The sequence below is a fragment of the Colobus angolensis genome, unplaced genomic scaffold (genome assembly GCF_000951035.1).
Source record: "Colobus angolensis palliatus isolate OR3802 unplaced genomic scaffold, Cang.pa_1.0 Scaffold263, whole genome shotgun sequence".
NCBI classification, from domain to species: Eukaryota; Metazoa; Chordata; class Mammalia; order Primates; family Cercopithecidae; genus Colobus; species Colobus angolensis.
In genome coordinates this window covers 343535-363955 of record NW_012115855.1, presented here as the reverse complement: position 1 = coordinate 363955, position 20421 = coordinate 343535, and the positions used below count along the sequence as shown (strand labels likewise).

The following is a 20421-nucleotide window of genomic DNA, read 5'->3' as shown; positions in this document are numbered from 1 at the left end:
AAAGACTTGGAATCAACCCAAATGTCCATCTGTGACAGACTGGATTAAGAAAATGTGGCACATATACACCATGGAATACTATGCAGCCACAAAAAAGGATGAGTTCGTGTCCTTTGTGGGGACATGGATGCATCTGGAAACCATCATTCTCAGCAAACTATTGCAAGAACAGAAAAACAAACACCGCATGTTCTCAGTCATAGGTGGAAATTGACCAATGAGATCACTTGGACCCAGGAGGGAGAACATTGCACACCGGGGCCTATTGTGGGGAGGGGGGAGGGGGGCGGGATAGCATTAGGAGATACACCTAATGTAAATGACAAGTTGATGGGTGCAGCACACCAAGATAGCACATGTATACATATGTAACAAGCCTGCACATTGTGCACATGTACCCTAGAACTTAAAGTGTAATAATAAAAATTTTAAAATAAAAAAGAGAAAAAATGGGCAAAGAACAGGAACAGACACTTCTCAAAAGAAGACATACAAAGTGGCCAAAAAACGTGAAAACATTCTCAGCATCACTAATCATCAGAGAAATGCAAATCAAAACTGTAGTGAGATACCATCTTACACCAGCCAGAATGGTGATTATTAAAAATTCAAAAATCTGGTGGGTTGCTGGGTGGACCTGTCACAGAGAAGAGAGGAGAGTAGTGGACCACTGAATAATCTTACAAAATGATGCCCACACTAATTATCCTGTTGAAAGAGGGGACTGATAGCTCCCAAGGCATCTCCCAGCTTGCGAATAATATCAGTCCCTGCCAGGTAATTGCCAAGGCTGTAAGAGCCACCCTGGGTGCCTGTGGCATGGCCAAACTTTTGTGGATGGCAGAGGCAAAGCAACAATTTTTAACAATGTGGCCACAATTCTGAAACTTCATGTTGTCCATCCTACAGCAAAGACTTTAGTGGACATTGCCAAATCCCAAGACACTGAGGTCGGTGATGACACCACCTCAGTGACCTTGCTGGCTGCAGAGTTTCTGAAGCAGGTGAAACTGTAGGTGAAGGAAGGTTTACACCCTCAGCTCACATCTGAGCTGTCTGCACAGTCACCCAGTTGGCAGTTAACATGATCAAAGACATTGCTATGACTGTGAAGAAGGCAGATTAAGTGGAGCAGAGGAGGCCACTGGAGTAGTGTGCCAGGACCTCTCTGAGCTCCAACTGATCTCGCAGCAGAAAGCTTTCTTTGCTAAGATGGTGGTGGATGCAGTGATGATGTGTGATGATTTGCTGCAGATTAAAATGATTGGGATCAAGAAGGTACAGGGTGGAGCCCAGCTGGTGTTACATTTAAGAAGACTTTCTCTTATGCTGGGTTTGAAATGCAACCCCCTCAAAAAATACCAAAATCCCTAGATTGCCCTTTTGAAGGTTGAGCTCGAGTTGAAAGCTGAGAAAGATAACGCTGACATAAAAGTCCACACAGTTGAGGATTATCAGGTGATTGTTGATGCTGAGTAGAACATTCTGTATGACAAGTTAGAGAGGATCCATCATTCTGGAGCCAAAGTTGTCTTGTCCAACCTCCCCACTGGGGACGTGGCCACCCAGTACTTTGCTGACAGGGACATGTTCTGTGCTGGCCGAGTACCTGAGGATAATCTGAAGAGGATGGTGATGGCCTGTGAAGTCTCAATGCAGAACAGTGCGAATGCTCTCTCAGCAGATGTGCTGGGTCGGTGCCAGGTGTTTGAAGAGACCCAGATTAAAGATGAGAGGTACAACTTCTTTACTGGCTGCCTCAAAGCCACAACATCCACCTTCATCCTCCGTGGCGGTAGTGAGCAGTTTATGGAGGAGACAGAGTGTTCCCTGCGTGATGTCATCATGATCATCAGGAGGGCCATCAGGAATGAGTCAGTGGTGGCTGGTGGCAGGGCTATTGAGAGGGCGCTCTCCAAGTACCTCCAGGATTCCTCAAGGACTATTCCACGAAAGCAACAGCTGTTGATTGGGGCATATACCAAGGCCTTGGAGACTGTCTCATTCCAGCTGTAGAACAATGCTGGCTTTGGGGCCACAACGATTCTCAACAAGCTGCAAGCATGGCATACCCAGGGCCATGTGATACGAGGTGAACATCAACAATGAGGACATTGCTGACAACTTTGAGGCCTTCGCGTGGGAGCCAGCTTTGGTATGGATCAATGCCCTGGCAGTGGCCTCTGAGACTGTGTGCCTGATCGTGTCTGTGGATGAAACCATCAAGAACCCTGATTGACTGTGGATGCTCCCCCAGCAGCTAGCTGGGGCCGTGGTCACGGCTGCTCCCATTGAGAGGCACCCCACCTATCACATGACTGGCTGGCAGGCTGGCTGCAGGGTGCACTTACTCTCCTTGGTTTGGTTAATTGACTTTACAAGGAAGGGGTAGTCACTGACCCACTCTGTTCTCACTGGAGGCTATTTAAATAAAATTTGAGACTTTGAGGGGGGAAAGTGAAAAAATAGCATATGGGCGATGAGGCTATAGAGAAAAGGGAACGTTTTACGCTGCTGGTGAAAATGTAAAATAGTTTAGCCACTGCAGAAAGCAGTTCAGGGGTTTCTCAAAGAACTTAGAACTGCCATTTGACCCAGCAGTTTCACTACTGGGCATATACCGAAAGGAAAAGAAATCATTCTAGCGAAAAGACACATGCTTACATGTTCATTGCAGCACTATTCACAATAGCAGACGCAGAATCAACTTAGTTGCCCATCAATTGTGGATTGGGTAAAGGAAATGTGGCACATACACACCATGGAATACTATGCAGCCATAGAAAAGAACAAAACTGTGTCCTTTGTATCAACATGGATGCAGCTGAAGGCCATTATCCTAAGTGAATTAATATAGGAACAGAAAACCAAGTACCACATGTTCTCATACTTAAGTGGGAGCTGAGCTTTGGGTACACTGGGGACTATGAGAGGGGGAGAGAGGGGAGGACTGAAAAACTGCCATTGAGTACTGTGCTGCTGCTCACTACTTGGGATCATTCACATCACAAACCTCAGTGTCACACAATATATCCATGTAACAAACTGCACATGTACTCCCTGAATCTAAAATGTTAAAGTTATAAAAAAGAGAAAACCACAATTGCATTAATATGTTTCTCTTGTAATCCTTTTTTAAATATAACTAGAATTTTCTGTTACTGCATAGCTTTTTTCCTAGTTTGAAAAATAAAATAATAATAACAATAATAGGCTGGGCACAGTGGCTCACGTTTGTAATCCCAGCACTTTTGGAGGCCGAGGCGGGTAGATCACGAGGTCAGGAGATAGAGACCATCCTGGCTAACAGGGTGAAACCCCATTTCTACTAAAAAAAAAAAATACAAAAAATTAGCCGGGCGCAGTGGCGGGCGCCTGTAGTCCCAGCTACTCAGGAAGCTGTGGCAAGAGAATGGCATGAACCTGGGAGGCGGAGCTTGCAGTGAACTGAGTGAGATTGTGCCACTGTACTCCAGCCTGGGTGACAGAGTAAAACTCTGTCTCAAAAAAATAATAATAATAATAATAAAGAGGTCAGGCACAGAGGCTCATGCCTGCAATCCTAGTAATTTGGGAGGCTGAGGCAGGGGCTCACTTGAGCCCAGGTGTTTGAGACCAGCTTGGGCAACATAGTAAAATGCCCACCTCTATAAAAAAAATCTAAAAATTAGCTGGGTGGGATGGCTCACACCTGTGGACCCAGCAGTATGGGAGGCTGAGGCAGGAGGATCGTTTCGGCCCAGGTGTTCAAGGCTGCAGTGAGCTGCGTTCACACCTCTGTACTCCAGCCTGGACAACAGAGAAAGACTGTCTCAAAACAAACAAACAAAAAAACAACAAAAAAAAAACCCCAGCAAAAACCCCACAAAAAAGCCCCCCCAAATCTATTGCAACATCAGTCAAAATTTTAGTTCTACTTATTAGATACAATTTTATTCTTATAGCAAGTATTTCAAAATTGTTATCTGTTTTTTTAAATATGTAAAATATCTTCTTGTTGAAGCAACAGGTGCTTTGAATCGTTACCTTTATGTTTGTTGAAACTATGAAGAAGAAATTAGGAAGACATTAGGTTTAAAATGGAAGACAGATTACGTACATTATATTCTTGTAAAACTATGAAAATAAAAATAAAAGAACAAAACTCAATAAAAGCTGCCTATTTAATTCAGTTTCATGATTAGTGAAAGAAGGGATAGTCTGAAAACAGAGTTGCAAATAAGCTTATAATTTGTAAAGATCTGATAAAAATTATCAGAAAGTAAGAATTTACAACCATATCCTCACTGAGAATGGAGGAGAAAAAGAAAGATTTCCATATTACGTTTATTTAGAAACATGTTTGGTGTGTCTAGTTTAAAGTAAAATAGAAAAAAAAAAGTAACACACACAATTTTTTTTTTTTTTGCATTCAATGTTAAAGTGTTTATCAGAAAAGAACTACTTGTGGCTGGGCTCAGTGGCTCATGCTATAATCCCAGCACTTTGAGAGGCCAAGGAGGGCAGATCACCTGAGTTCCGTAGTTTGAGACCAGCCTGGCCAAAATGGTGAAACCCTGTCTCGACTAAAAATACAAAAATTAGCCGGGCGTTGTGGCACATGCCTGTAATCCCAGCTACTCAGGAGGCTGAGGCAGGGGAATTGCTTGAGTCTGGGAAATCGAGGTTGCAGTGAGCGGAGATTGCGCCACTACACTCCAGCCTGGAAGCTGAGTGAGACTCTGCAAAAAATAAAATAAAATAAAATAAAGAATTACTTGCATTGTGCTCACATAATTTAAGCAGTCAGTTCTGCTATACCAGCTTGTTTGAAAACCATACTTTATTCCAATGCAAATGATGTATTAGGGATGAATGTCAGTGTAATGTGAATGCACATTTGCTTATGAGTGACTTAGTCTGTGAGAAATGGTGAATAGAGAAAACTGCATTCACCCAGCTGACCCAAGCTATGTAGGAATACACAATACCTGCTGGCAGGCACCCCAGCCAGCTTCCAGATGCCTTAGTTAATCGTGTGTGTCACTCTCATCCATGTCTGGTTATACTACCTCCCAAATGGTTTCCAACAACCCTTCTTCCTCCACTGCATACTAATCCACAAGCTGCAACTCTTCCAACTCCCTTGGATCCATGCCCTCTCCTCTGTTTAATTTCCCCACTTTCCTCTTAATTCCATTTTTTCCTCTCTGTTCTTTGCTTATCTCTCTTTTCTCCCTCACTTTTCTTCTCTCCCTCTCACACATAGAGGAGGGGGTGTTGGAACCAGGTGAGCTGGTGGTAGAATCACAGCTCCACAATCTCACCAGCAATGGCTCACTGCAGCTTCAAATTCCTGGGCTCCAGTGATCTTCCTTCTTAGGCCTCCCCAAGTGTTGGGATTATAGATGTGAGCCACTGTGCCCAGCTCTATCTTTTAAAAAATATGCTCTGAATTTTTTTTTTTTTTTTTGAGACAGAGTCTCGCTCTGTCACCCAGGCTGGAGTGCAGTGGCGCGATCTCCGCTCACTGCAAGCTCCGCCTCCCAGGTTCAGGCCATTCTCCTGCCTCAGCCTCCCGAGTAGCTGGGACTACAGGCGCCCGCTACCACGCCCGGCTAATTTTTTCTACTTTTTAGTAGAGATGGGGTTTCACCGTGTTAGCCAGGATGGTCTCGTGATCCGCCCGCCTCAGCCTCCCAAAGTGCTGGGATTACAGGCGTGAGCCACTGCACCCGGTCTGAAAAATTTTTTGAGTGTTGTGCCTCTAACCTTGTTTTCCCGCAAATTTTGTGGTTTTTATGGTACTATTTTGTACAGTGCTGGGAATGTTTTGGAACACATATGTCACATTACAGCAAAATTGACAGTGCTTGAATCTTTATTGCACAGATTATCTTCATAACTTCAGAGGTTATGAAGATAATCATGAAGGACTAAAACCCTTTGCTTCACATTTCCTTCATCAAGCCCATGAGAGGAACAATTTATGGAGCCTCTTCTAGCACCAGACACTTTATAACTCTCACTTTATCTTGTCAGCCATTCAGTGAGGGGTAGCCTACTTCTCTCTGTAAGTCACGATGGAACACGGAGGCCGAGAGATGGTGCAGCACATTAAATTTAATTTAAAGGTCACGCATTAAATTGGTTCAGCAAAGGAGTAAACCCGTCTGTCAGCACCATCTAGTCTTGGAAGGGGCTTTGTAACTCCACTTGACTGAGGGAACACAGAGCAGTGGGAGCCAAGGCTGTCAGCGATCGAGGACCACAGGTGAACAACTCCGCGCCGCCGCCCTGGTATCACCTCCAGGTGGATCTTCCGCCTTCAGGAAGGAGAAAAAAGAATGCAGAACCCTGGTCAGATCAGTTCAGGACTGACCCCGCCATGATCTGTCAGGACTCAGATCCCACCTCTCTCTCAGGGAGAGATCAGCTGCTATTGTTCCCATCCTGCCTGTCTGTCATATAGTTTATGATTGTTCACTTTCCCCTTACTTCATCATTAGTTAGACCCAGACACCAGCAGAGATTTTAGGGGTTCAGAACCGAGGAAGACAAAGTATCAGCGGGAACACAGTGGGAAAGCCCACAGTGGGGGCAAGAGTCTTCCAGCTGTGGGCAAGGGTATCCCTGTGGCAGGTCCAGAGCACTGAGGGTGGGGCTTGGCATGAAGCCATTTGCCAGGATTCCTGTGTCCGGGTGAACCAGAAACCCAGGTGTCCAAGGAATCCCACCTTCTAGTCCTTGCTGTCTTCACGGAGTGTCTAGGGTTCACCTTCGGCCTTCCCTTCTGCTCACAATCCCCTCTCCCACTGTCTGTGTGGCCCTGCCTCCAGCCTGCTTTGTTGGAGCCCAGGCAGCCTTCTTAATTATTTCCTCTTAGGAATTAAACCTAGAGACCCCTCAACCTTTGGCATGTGATATGCTTTCCCATGGTCAGATCATCAAGCTGCTGCCCCATCCAACATGTGTCTTGCTCACCCTCTGTGTTTCTGTCCATCAGACCACGCTCCCCTGGAGAGTGACCCTGGTTTAAATCAAGCCTGACTTTGCCAAACCACTGTGGATGCATTAATTTGGAAAGGTCCCTGTTAATATCAGGGCCCACTTGCAAAGCAGAGACAGTCCCCGAGACTCATTCAGTCTTTGCCTTTCTCCTGTTGGCAGGGACAGAGAGGGCTCAACTTGACCCAGAGCTAAGCCTCTGAGGTCGTCAATGCCCAGGCGAGAAGTGAAATTTACCTCATCTTATTTCTATGGTGAGATTTGGCAGGGGTCTTGGGGAGACTTAGCAATCTGGTTTCTCCCTGTCCTCATACCAGGAAAAGCCCTGCCCCTAATCCAGAGGCCAGTTGGCCCCATCTCATACTTTGCTTTGCTCACAGTATACCTGATGCCCTCCCTCCTGACCTGTGATTGGGATTGAGCTGAAGATAGTCACTGAGGTGATTCAAGGATTAGCACTTGGTACAGGTAGGATGGTGGAGATGTGGTTGGGGACACGGATGGTTGAGGTGAAATGGAACAGAAGAGTGCAGGTTCTTGTCCCAGCTCCATACTCAGGAGATGACCCTTACTTCGGCTGCCACTCAAGTCCTCACATGTCCTGAGCTTCTACTATATAGCAGCCACAATAGATTCTCAGGTTACAAAAGTAATGTCCTCAAGTGAGTTCATCAGTTTACTGACATACACCCAATCATAAAACAATGTGATAACTTTTCTGTGGTCAGAATTTCTGAGCTATGAGTGGGGGTAGTTAATTCTATCCAGGAAGATTGGTGACTTCTTAGAGGAGTGACAGTTAAATTGGACTTGGACAGCTGTCTGGAATTCAGTCAGGTAGGAAAGAAAATTCCAGGCAGAGAGATGAGCATGAACAAAAAATTTGGCCGTAATGATGCACGGTGATTTAGAGATCAGAAAGTTCAGTGTGGATGCCTCTAAACATTCTCTTATCTGTGTCTGACAGATTTTGATATTTTGTGTTATCATTTTCATTCATTTCAAAATATTTTCTAGTTTTCCTTGTACTTTTTTATTTGATATATAGTTATTTGGAAGCATATTATTTGATATCCAAACATTTGAGGATTTTTCCAGATACCTTCCTGCTATTGATTTCTAGTTTATTTCCATTGTACTCAGACAAGATGCTTTGCATGATTTCAACCCTTTACATACGCTGAGATTTATTTATTTGTTTGTTTACTTTATTTATTTAGATGGAATCTCACTCTGTCATCTAGGCTGGAGTGCAATGGTGCAATATTGGCTCACTGCAAACTCCGCCTCCCGAGTTCAAGTGATTTTCCTGTCTTAGCCTCCCTAGTAGCTGGGATTACAGGCCCATGCCACCACGCCAGGCTAATTTTTGTATTTTTAGTAGAGACAGGGTTTCGCCATGTTGGCCAGGCTGGTCTTGAACTCCTGACCTCAAATGATCAGCCCATCTTGGCCTCTCAAAGTGCTGGGATTACAGGTGTGAGCTATCACACCCAGCTGAGATTTATTTTATGATCCAAAAATGGTCCTTCTTGGTGAATATCCCTGTGTATTTGAAAAGACACTCCCTGTCAACCCCTTTGCTCTGACATTTAGCTTTGATCGGCTTTTTCTCTCTTTTGTCACATCAGCAGAAACAATGCCAAGAAACGCCAGAGACAACAAAATAGGAATGTGTCATGGGCACACAAAGCTCTTTTTCCCTGGGTGCTGCTCCTCCCTGTGACAGAGAAATCCATGCAACACGGTGGGGAGGCTGTCCCCAAAGGGTGGCAGATATACTTTTTTCCCCTTGAATTCCAACACACCCTTTCCCAGGCCCGCTCTGCCTCCCACTTCTGTTCAGCTCAACTGTGGCACTGACCTCCGCTGGTGCTTGAGCTGTACCTGCTCCTGCCCAGAGAGGAAGCCCTTCAGCAGCAGACTCAGTTGCCAGGATGAGGCTGGGAGTCAGGAACCCCTAGGTGTCCATGGAGGTCCCACCTCCTTTAAATCCCCACTGTTCAGACGCAGCTTCTAAAACTGTTCTTCTGCCTCCCTTCCTACTCACCAATCCCCTTCACTACTGTCAATGCACTGAAGTCCCAGCCTGCTTAGTTGGGACGGTTAAGTCCTTCTCAGTCACCTTCCACCAAGGGTTAAGGTGGGACCCCTTTGACTGCAGCTCTGTGGGTGGGACCCCTTCCCATCTGAGCATATTCACTCCCTGGGTTCCTGCTGCCATCATACCACCCACCACACGGGCCCCTTCTGGACCAGTGGCCCTTAACTGACTCAAGCCATATCTTGCCAAGCCTGTTGCAACACTGATCTTGGCAAACTCACTTTTCATGTCAGGGCCCCTGCAAAGCACAGATCTGAGTCATGGTATTCGTTTAAGCAATGACAAGGGTAGAATCATTTCTTACATTAGAAACATTTATCCTCAGTGAATCATAGATGGAGTAGCCTATTTTTCTCCTTAGAGGGAACCTTAACTTTGAACTCCACAGAGAGAGCCCCAGGAACTGTGACTTGAACCAAAGAGCTCTACTTAACTTTTCCAAATTGCTACACTTGAAAATGTTGAGGTCTGCCTGGGTCGATCTGGAGAGGACACTATGAGGACAAGGATAGCAATGGAAGAAAGAAATGAATTCTTCATGTCAGAGCAGTGGCGGAGAAACAGGACCAAAGAGCAGAAGATGTCTGGCAATGTGTCTGGCATATAATAGTTCTCTCAGCCAGGTGTGATGGCTCACCCCTGTAATCCCAGCACTTTGGGAGACCTAAGTGGGCGGATCACCTGAGGTCGGGAGTTCAAGACCAGCCTGACCAACATGGAGAAACCCCATCTCTACTAAAAATGTAGGATATAGTTCAGCAATGTAATGTTTAGAGGGTGGTGAAAGGATTTCTTATACCACAACCTTGTGTATTATCCGGAAGTAAATGCTGCAGCCACAAGCACCACCAGTGAATTTTCTCAGGGCAAATGGGAAAAGGGGATGGAACCTTGCTGAGATAAATCATGCAAAACGCAGACAGCAAACAAACTTTCCATCAAAATGCTGGGGGAACTCCTGGGCCAGATGGCAAGGAGAAAACACCCCAGTCAGGTGTTCCAGATCTTAGACCTTGCCCCTTCTCAGGAAGAGATGTGTGCTTCGTCCCTCCTCTCACTGCAGGTTTGTGCTGCCAGCCCTGCTGTGTAGTGTGGGGGCTCAAGACTAAGGCAGTGCACCATTTCTGTGGAGAGAGATGGATCAGGGAGTGGGGGCTTGGGTGAGACCCATGGCTCACCTCTCTCGAGTCCTTACCAGACTAAGACATCCTCAACGGCCAGAGACCAGCCTGCCACTCACCTTTTTGCCACCTGATATAGATGATGAGAAAAATTCCCATTAAAACTAACAAGATGAATGCCCCCAGGATGATCCATGTATCTGGCAGGCTAGACTAAGACCCGTGGATATCTGAAGCATTTACTGGTGACACTAAAAAAGAAAAAAAAAGCACAAGCCCTGTGACACCTAAAAATATGCTTTCCTCAGCCCCTGCTTTCCCCAGGAACACATGGTGCCCCACATAATCACTGGCTCATGTGACAGCCACTCAACCAGACCCTGGGCCATGAAGATGAATGGGGTTGTGCTGCCTTGTCCTTATGGAGCTCAAATTTCTACTGAGAGAGGTAGCAAATATCCATCTGATTACCACACAATTTCACATGATTACTGTGGTTAGAACTGTTTGGAGGATGACACAATGGGTGGTACTTAATTCTGTGTCAGGAAGGTGGGGAAGACTTCCTAAGAAGTGGCATTAGAGCTGGTGGAAGGGTAATTATAATAGAGGAAGAGAAGGCCTGGATGTTTGCAATGACACAGATAGACTTGGGACCATTTAGTGGTGGGTCATTGGTGACTGGATCATTGGTTAATGGGAAGGGGTTTCTACACTGAGGAAGAAACAGTGGAAAATGGGATGGGAAAGGGAGGATGGTGGGAAATCCTTATGGCCGTCACCGACTCTCCAGACAGGAAGCCCATGGAGAAGTCAATCAAATTTTCTATTGCACACACACGCTGACACCCACACAGGGAAGGCTTTTGACCTTTAAAGGGAGCTGCCACATTCTCCCGCCCGGCTCAGTTACCTGTCGGTTCTGGCATCACCTCCCAGTGCTCTGAGAATTCCCTGAGCCAGTGATTGCAGTCTCCCACTGAGAGCTTCCTGAAATATTTTTCCAGCCCTCTGTCTTTCTTCCATGTCTCCTTGATCTTACTGGCTTCATGATTAATTACTGTCCAGGTCATTTTCATCGCGTCTAAGATGAGGGATTTCTCTCCGTTGATGGCGAACTGCCAGGACGCACCAGTGCATCGTTCTGCTTTACGTTGACAAAACATCTCGACCTGCAGAGTGGAAGGACCTGCAATCCAGACACAAAGCCATCATCTTCCACTCTTGAGAGGTCCATCATCTTCCAATAGGTCAAGTGTTTCTCTGCACATTTAGGGGCCTGTATTCTTTCTGTCTGGACTTGCCCTTTCCTGCCCATTGGGTCCCCTGTGCCTCTATGGTTGGGCCAATGATCAATACACAAATACTCCTAAAGCCCCTCCCCACCTGTGCTCTTCCCTCCCCTCTCTTGCTGCCTGCCTCTGTTTCCCCACCCCATTCCACACTTACCACTGGTCTTTATCTGGGGTTTGATGTCAAGAAGGAGCATCCTGAGGTCTCGGCCCACTTCTCCCAGCGTTTGGGTCAATTCTCCCCATGTGCTGGTGGCATTTACCTTCTTCCCCAGGAGGCCCAGAGGCTTGACCATGTTGCTGTCACTGTCATACTGAAGGAAAAGATTTTTATTCATGAAGACCTGCGCTTCACACCAGGGCTGTCCAGGTCTAGACCATGATTTTATAGTGAAGCTGAAGCAAAGAGAGTGAGCACCTGTGAGAGAAACACACAGGTGAGGTCCAGGACAGGGGAAGAGGCCCATTAGAACCCGCCCTTCTGTGACCCAAATCTCCCTGGACCAGGCCAGGCTGGCAGAGGGGGCAGCTCCATCCCAGAGTCCCTCGACCTTCTGGATGCCTGCTCCCATCTCCTCCTGACTGTCTGGGGTGAGATGCTTGATGGTACCGGGGACCCTTGGGGTGCACTTAGTGTTAACAGAGTTAACAGGAGGATTCATGTCACAAATACTTTTAGCAACATCTACGAAGTTCTGAGGTACAAAACAGACAAACCGGCCGGGCGCGGTGGCTCAAGCCTGTAATCCCAGCACTTTGGGAGGCCGAGACGGGCGGATCACAAGGTCCGGAGATCGAGACCATCCTGGCTAACACGGTGAAACCCCATCTCTACTAAAAAATACAAAAAACTAGCTGGGCGAGGTGGCGGACGCCTGTAGTCCCAGCTACTCGGGAGGCTGAGGCAGGAGAATGGCGTAAACCCGGGAAGCGGAGCTTGCAGTGAGCTGAGATCCGGCCACTGCACTCCAGCCTGGGCGACAGAGCCAGACTCCGTCTCAAAAAAAAAAAAAAAAAAAAAAAAAAAAACAGACAAACCTCTGTGTGACCTCCTGAGACTTAAAATCTAGCTGAACACACAGGACATTCCATAGAAAGGAAAAAGAGGCATTTATCACGGGACACACGCTGAATTCCTCGGGGATCCTGTATGTTTAGGAAAGTGTCCTGGAGTAGAAGGCGGGAGGTAGCATTGTAGAGCTGCCCCCTGTGAGCCCGTGCCTGGCCTAAGGCCTCCGGCTGGGGTCTCCCATGAGCTGGGGTAACATCCCAGGCATCCTCTCCCTCACCTTATCCTTAAGAGCAGGTACCTGCTTGCCTGAAGCCTGCATGAGACCCCAGTCGCCTATCCCCCACCTTTCTCCCTCCTCCTCGTTGCCCTCAGCCAGGTCTTGAGAGCTCAGGACACTCACCAACCATGATCTCCAAGGCTATTAGTAGCAGCAGTAGAAGGGAAAGAAGGTGCACCGGGCTACAAGTCAGGGACATTCTTTGCATACTGTGGAGAGTAACAGGCAGGAAACTGGGCGTGGACACATTCACCCTCACTGGTATGGTGAAGAAATGTCCAACAGCGTGGGTGTGGGCACTGCCCAAATTCTTTACCCTGGAACAACTGAGGGCAGGCCTGTAGAGACCCAATTAAAGAACAATTCTGTGAAGGGAGTGTTTTCAAGTATTCAGAATATAATTATTTATTGAAAAATAAAAGAAGACATTTAAAAACAAAATTAACTTTGAATAAACACTCTCTCCTCTCCTGTCCCCATGGCCCCTGCAAAAAAAAAACCCCTCTGGTGTGAGCAGGATGGTTGCAGGTTATGTGAGCTCCTTCTCCTTTCCTCCAATTTCCTCTTCCTCTCTCCTCCCTGCCTCTTTTGCTGTTCCCTTTCTTCCTGGCACCCCCTCCCCATTCCTGTATTTTCTCCCATCTCCATTCTCCCCTCTCACTATCCCTAACCCATTCAAACTCTTTTCTATTAAATGGTTGAGATTTTCTCTCACCAAGCACACCCAAATATTAATTAAACTAGCTGCGAACAGGCAGCAAGCAGTCTACCATGACAGATGGGTTTTGTGTGTGTGTGTAAGTGTGTATGTGTGTGTGTGTGTGTGTAATTGTAATAAAACATATTGAGTCACTCAATAAACACAGAGTGTCTACTACATGTATCAGGCAATATTGTAGATGCTCATTAACAAAACTGAAATGGCCAGGCCCTCAGAGTGGCTCATGCCTATAATCCCAGCACTTTGGGAGGATGAGGCAGGAGGATCACTTGAGGCCGGGAGTTCAAGACCAGCCTGGGCAACATAGTAAGACTCCATCTCTACAAAAACAAATTTTTTAAAATTATACTTTAAGTTTTAGGTTACATGTGCAGAATGTGTAGTTTTGTTATATAGGTATATACGTGCCCTGGTGGTTTGCTGCACCCATCAACCCATCACCTACATTAGGTATTTCTCTTAATGTTATCCCTCTCCTAGTCCCCCACCCCCCGACAGGCCCTGGAGTGTGATGTTCCCCTCCCTATGTCCATGTGTTCTCATTGGTCAACTCCCACCTATGAGTGAGAACATGCGGTGTTTGGTTTTCTGATTTTGTGATAGCTTGCTGAGAATGATGGTTTCCAGCTTCATCCATGTCCCTGCAAAGGACATGAACTCGTCCCTTTTTATGGCTGCATAGTATTCCATGGTGTATATGTGCCACATTTTCTTAATCCAATCTGTCATTGATGGATAAGTTTTGCTATTGTGAATAGTGCCGCAATAAACATATGTGTGCATGTGTCTTTATAGCAGCATGATTTATAATCCTTTGGGTATATATCCAGTAATGGGATCGCTGGGTCAAATGGTATTTCTAGTTCTAGATCCTTGAGGAATTGCCACACTGTCTTCCACAATGGTTGAACTAATCTACACTCCCACCAACAGTGTAAAAGCGTTTCTATTTTTCCACAACCTCTCCACCACCTGTTGTTTCCTGACTTTTTAATGAACACCATTCTAACTGGAGCGAGATGGTATCTCATTGTGGTTTTGATTTGCATTTCTCTAATGACCAGTGATGATGAGCATTTTTTCATATGTCCATTGGCTGCATAAATGTCTTCTTTTGGGAAGGGTCTGTTCATATACTTTGCCCATTGTTTGACGGGGTTATTTGTTTTTTTCTTGTAAATTTGTTTAAGTTCTTTGTAGATTCTGGATATTAGCCCTTTGTCAGATGGATAGATTGCAAAAATCTTCTCCCATTCTGTAGGTTGTCTGTTCACTCTTATGGTAGTTTCTTTTGCTGTGCAAAAGCTCTTTAGTTTAATTAGATCCCATTTGTTAATTTTGGCCTTTGTTGCCAGTGCTTTTGGTGTTTTAGAAAAGAAGTCTTTGCCCATGCCTATGTCCTGAATGGTATTTTCATGCTGTTTTTTTTTTTTTTTTAGCTCTATCAGGTCACTTATGTTCCTCTCTACATTGGTTATTCTAGTTAGCAATTCGACTAACTTTTTTTCAAGGTTCTTATCTTCCTAGCATTGGGTTAGAACATGCTTCTTTAGCTCAGAGTAGTTTGTTATTACTCACCTTCTGAAGCCTACTTCTGTCAGTTCATGAAACTCATTCTCTGTCCAGTTTTGTTCCGTTGTTGGTGAGGAGTTGTGATCATTTGGAGGAGGAGAGGAGTTCTTGTTTTTGAAATTTTCAACCTTTTCGTGCTGTTTTTTTCCCCATCTTTGTGGATTTATCTACCTTTGGTCTTTGGTGTTGGTGACCTTCAGATGGAGTCTTTGAGAGGATGTGCTAATCCTTTCTATTTGTTTCTTTTCCTTCTAACAGTCAGGCCCCTCTGCTGCCAGTCTGCTGGAGTTTGCTGGCGGTCCACTCCCGACTCTGTTTGCCTGGGTATCACCAGCGGAGGCAGCAGAGCAGCAAAGATTGCTGCCTGTTCCTTCCTCTGGAAGCTTCGACCCAGAGGGGCACCTGCCAGATGTCAGCCAGAGCTCTCCTGTATAAGGTGTCTGTCGGCCCCTACTGGGAGGTGTCTCCCAGTCAGTGTATGTGGGAGTCAGGGACACACTTGAGGAGGCAGTCTGACCCTTAGCAGAGCTCGAATGCTGTGCTGGGAGGTCTGCTGCTCTCTTCAGAGCCACCAGGCGGGGACATTTAAGTCTGCTATAAGCCCCTGATTGGGGCTGCTGCCTTCTTTACAGAGATACTCTGACCAGAGAGGAGAAAGCTGGCAGTCTGGCCACAGTAGCCTTGCTGAGCTGCAGTGGGCTCCACCCAGTTCCAACTTCCCAGCAGTTTTGTTTACACTGTGACCTTAAAACCATTTACTAAAGCCTTAGCAATGGCAGAGGCCCTGCCAGATGAATCTTATAATAGACTCCAGCAGTCCTACCGTGGCCAAGACCTCAAGGAAAACCAAGTCTATCATTGGGAAAAGTCTTGGGGCTCTAAGTTTCTAATTCTGAGAATTTGTCTTAGAACAAAATTTTGTGTCATTTTCAAATTTCTCAAGCACAAGGTTTCCTCATAAAACTTAGTATCTGTAGCCCCTCTTTCCACCTCACTTTTACAGCTGTCCCATTTCATCATCGGACCCCGCTAACTTAGCCAGTTCAGGCTGCTACAACAGAATACGTGGCTAAAACACCAAGCATTTATTTCTCACCGTCCTGGAGGCTGGGAAGTCCAAGATCAAGGTGTCGGCAGGTTGGGTATCTGGCGACGGTCCTCTCTTCCTCACCAGATGGCTGTCTTCCTGTTGTATCCTCACACAGTGGAGAGCAGAGAGTGACAGCAAGCTCTCTCCTGTCACTTCTTTATCCCACAGGGCTCCATTCACATGACTTATGACTTCCTAAACAGCATCCCCTGGAGAATTAGGATTTCTGCATATGAATTTGGAGGGCAGGCAAACATGCGGCGTGTAACACCACCCATATCCATTCCACATCTAGGTTCCCTCTGTGTGCTGGGCAGTATGCCAGTTAATTCAAGCACATGTCAGACTCAGAGGGCGACATCCTGTGACTCAGATGCTGGGGCTCTGGTGATGCCTGGTAAGTGGGTCTGTACCACTGTCCTTTCTTAACTAGATGGAACAGACTTCAAAGAAAGTAACCATGGACTATGGGCAGGGCTCTCTCTGGAGCTGGGCGGATAAGGGGTTGTCTGCTCAGAGGACAGTGGGTCAAGGGTTTGAAGGGGCCCAGGGATGCACATTTTTTACATGTCCCCTACCTGGTTCTCTGGCTGCTAAGTTTAAAGCACCCCAATTTTGAGGGTGCACTTCCACCTCTTGGTCTGGAGAAGGGGTCTCAAATCTGTCCTGAGTGGAGCCTGTTCTGTACACACCCAGGCCCTGAGAGTGCAGGGAGGGGGACTCACTGCTACCACCCTACCAACGCTGCTGCTGTGGGGACACCAGCGGGGGTGGGCCAAGAACAGTGTGTGTGTATGTGTGTGTGTGTTTGTGCGTGCGTGCATGGGTGCATGTGTGTGTGTGTGTGTGCATACGTATGTGTGATATGACCACTGAGTAGCTCCTTAGCAGGGCCAATATTTTCTGCTAGTCTGATGACTCCCAGGAGGGAGCACAGCAGGCCTGTACTTGGGTCCTGACATTTGGGATGCCGACCTAACACTGAAGAAAAAGAAAGAGCTGCAGACAGGCTGGGAAAAATATGCGGAAAGTGGAAAGGGGCCCTTCTACCTTTGTTGCCCTCTGTGGTCCTGAATCCCAGCTTGGCGTGAGCCAACATGGAGATGGGAAGGAATAGCCATATTCCAACTGCAAAATGTCAGCTTCAGGCAGCAGTTTCAAAACTGAAATTATGGTTACATATGAAGTAGATTTTTGTTTGCTTTGTTTTTTGAGACCAGGTCTTGCTCTGTCACCCAGGTGGAGTGCAGTGGCATGAGCAGGGCTCACTGCAGCCTTGAACTCCCAGGCTCAATCAGTCCTCCCACTTCAGCCTCCAGAATAGCTGGGACTACAGGCGTGAGCCCCCACACCCAGCTAATTTTTACATTTTGGTATAGAGACGGGGTCTCATCATGTTGCCCAGGCTGATCTCGAAATCTGGGCTTAAGCAATCCTCCCCACAAAGCCTCCCAAAATGTTGGGATTACAAGAGTGAGCCACCACACCCTGCTGAAGTGGAGTTTAATTGAAGTAAGAAGCAGATGATAAGGAAAGTGGAACTAATAATTTCATGTAGTCCCTGGAAGCCCATTGCTATAAAGAACTTTCAGCCTGAAGTCCAAAGAGAGATGAAAATTTTAAAATGAATTGGACTGCATTTTTCAATCCCTGAATATGAGTCACAGGCTTTTTGTGGCAGTGTGCCTTGGGCTTCTAACCATCCTCTCCCTGCCTAGCTGCCTTGAGATCTCGGCCAATGGTTTCAACATCCAGGCTGGGAATGCCAAGACCCGGCAGAGCGAGGCTGTGGAAGCCTTGGCATAAGTGGAGGGGAGGATCTGAGGGAGAATGGGACAAGAGAAGTCGGAAGGAAGATGTTATGGCAGGGGAACAAGAAGAAATCCCTTCCCCCCAGATTGGAGAGAGGGACGATTGGGACTCCAGACTGGTGGGAGGCATGGATCCCTGAGTGCTTGGCTTGGAGGCAGAGGACCTGCAGAGCCACCCCTGTCCTCCCTGCCTTATCCAGTGTCCCCGCCCCCACACCCCCAGCAGCTCCCCCCAATGCCACTTTTACTTCATTGCTCCTGGTTCTCTCACCACTCGAGCCCCTGCTTTCCTCCTTCACTCCCAAACACACACACGTTCCCTCTGCACTGGTGTTTGGAACACCGACCACCCTCCACCCCACTACCTTGTTCTAGCAAGAGACGTTTGTCCTTCTGCCGTCTCTAGGATGGAGAGGCCTGAGGTGACTGCTTTATTCCTCAGAGTCTCTGGGCAAACTCTCTGAGGAGCAGAAACCAGTCCAGTCCTCCTGGGCGGGGAGAGGCCGGTCTAGCAGAACACCCATCCAGCATGCAAACCCGGTGGGGCTACCTGTCAACTGTCACGTGTGAGTGATTCTAGGACAGAGCTCCTTGTCAGGAACTGGATCCAGTTCATTACTGGATTCATCATCAGTAAACGGACCAAGACCAGGCTCAAGTCCCAGCCACGAAATTCTAGAAAGGATTTAATGTAATTTTAGCGGTTGTTGGACACCAGCATGTAATGGCACACACATGTTTTCTTTAATATGTAGGTGGGGAGGTCCTGCCTTTTTTCAGGGTTTAGGGCTCTGCAGGCCGTGGCCTGGCTGTGACAGTGGCCCTACCTTGTGTCTGGTGGGTGCTGGTGCCCTCTGTTGCCTGGTTTCTGTGCGAACACTGCATTATGGTCCTGCTCTCTCAAGGCCTGGAGCTCCTGCCCGCTGAGCTCCTGTTCCCACTGTGCGTCGCTCAACCTCGCTGTTTTCTTCTTGCAACTCCATTCCCTCCGCAACTGGAAGACCAGCTCTTCTCCTGAGTCTTCCTTAAAAGACACCCTTCCCACTTCCTTACAAAGCCCCCACCAAAGTGACACCAGCTACTTGTGAATGTAGCCAACTTTACTGAAGGTTTAGAGGTTGTGTGGTAAGGCTGTGAAGAATTAAACAAAGAAATTACCTATTAGCTGGACCTCTTTCTTATCTCTTCTTTGGACTAGAAATAAAATATCTATGATTTGACCACACTGTCATCTAGTACTCAACCCTGGTTCTAGGCCACTGTCCTCCTGGCCAGGGTGATTGTAGTCCTGCCCTCCTTGGTTCTCCATGCCTGTCCCCACCTCCCAAATGGCTACAGAGCAGCCAGAGTGATCCTTCAGAACCTCACCACTCATACCCTTCCTCTGCTCCAAACCCCCCAAAAGTGCCCCTTTTCTCTCAGTAAAACCAAAGTCACTATAGATGCCTAGAGAACCCTGCACAGTCTGGTCCACTGTCCTCTATGCCCCCTCGCTTGCTCAGTTCCGACCTCCACCCTTAGCCTCCTTGCTGGTCTTCAGAGCCCTGCAGATGTCCCCATGCCTTGGGACTTTGCGTTGCCCTCCCCTCAGCGTGGACTGCCCTTCAGGCATCTGCCCGGCTCACTCCCACTCCTGCTCCCACGTGGCACACCCTTCCACGCCTGGTTCTCCCTGCCCCTCCCATTTGGAATCCTCGTATTCATTTCTTTCTTTCTTTCTTTTTAAAAATTGTGGTATAATTCATGTAACGTGATTTTTCATCTTAACCATTGTTAAATGTAAAGTCCCCTATTTTATAATGCGAGACCTCTGCCTGCCCAGGCCATCCTGGACCTTCTTCACCTGAACTTGTTCCCCTAAAGCAATGACCACTTTAAAACATAACCTTAGTACGCCAGGCCCGGTGGCTCATGCCTGTAGTCCCAGCACTTTGGGAGGCCAGGGCCACTAGATCACCTGAGGTTGAGAGTTTGAGACTAGCCTGGCCAACATGGTGAAAACCCATCTCTACTAAAAATACAAACATTAGCTGGGTGTGGTGGCCAGCACCTATAATCCCACCTACTCGGGATACTGAGGCAGGAGAATCACTTGAACCCAGGAGGCGGAGGTTGCAGTGGGCTGAGATCATGCCATGCCTTTGCAGCCTGGGTAACAGAATGAGACTCTATCCCAATAAATAAACAATCAAACAAACCTTATTAGCTTTTAATTGTGGCTGCAACAAATTACTGCAAACTTAGTGGCTTAAAACAACACACATTCATTCCTTTACCATTCTGGAGCTCAGAAGTCTGAATAGTCTCATGGGGCTAACTTCACTGTGCTGTCAGGGCTGTGTTCCTTCGGGAGGCTCTTGGGGAGAGCCTGTCTCCTCCTCGCCTTTTCCAGCTGCTCCAACTGCCCACATCCATGGCTCAGGGCCCCATTTCC

At 47.1% G+C, this 20421-nt stretch overlaps 1 protein-coding gene and 1 pseudogene across 1 annotated transcript; one reads left to right on the top strand and one right to left on the bottom strand.

Moving 5' to 3' along the window:
• The first annotated feature begins 687 nt into the window (after nt 1–687).
• Nucleotides 688–2295, top strand: LOC105515567 (annotated as a pseudogene).
• An 8583-nt stretch (nt 2296–10878) lies between these two features.
• RAET1E (retinoic acid early transcript 1E) lies at nt 10879–18546 on the bottom strand. Its single transcript, XM_011947367.1, has 5 exons — nt 18353–18546; nt 16183–16371; nt 12917–13131; nt 11662–11922; nt 10879–11401 (listed from the first exon to the last, which is right to left on the bottom strand). The coding sequence occupies exons 3-5, from the start codon at nt 12999–13001 to the stop codon at nt 11118–11120; spliced, it is 630 nt and encodes a 209-aa protein (XP_011802757.1). The 5' UTR covers nt 13002–13131; nt 16183–16371; nt 18353–18546; the 3' UTR covers nt 10879–11117.
• Nucleotides 18547–20421: the final 1875 nt, after the last annotated feature.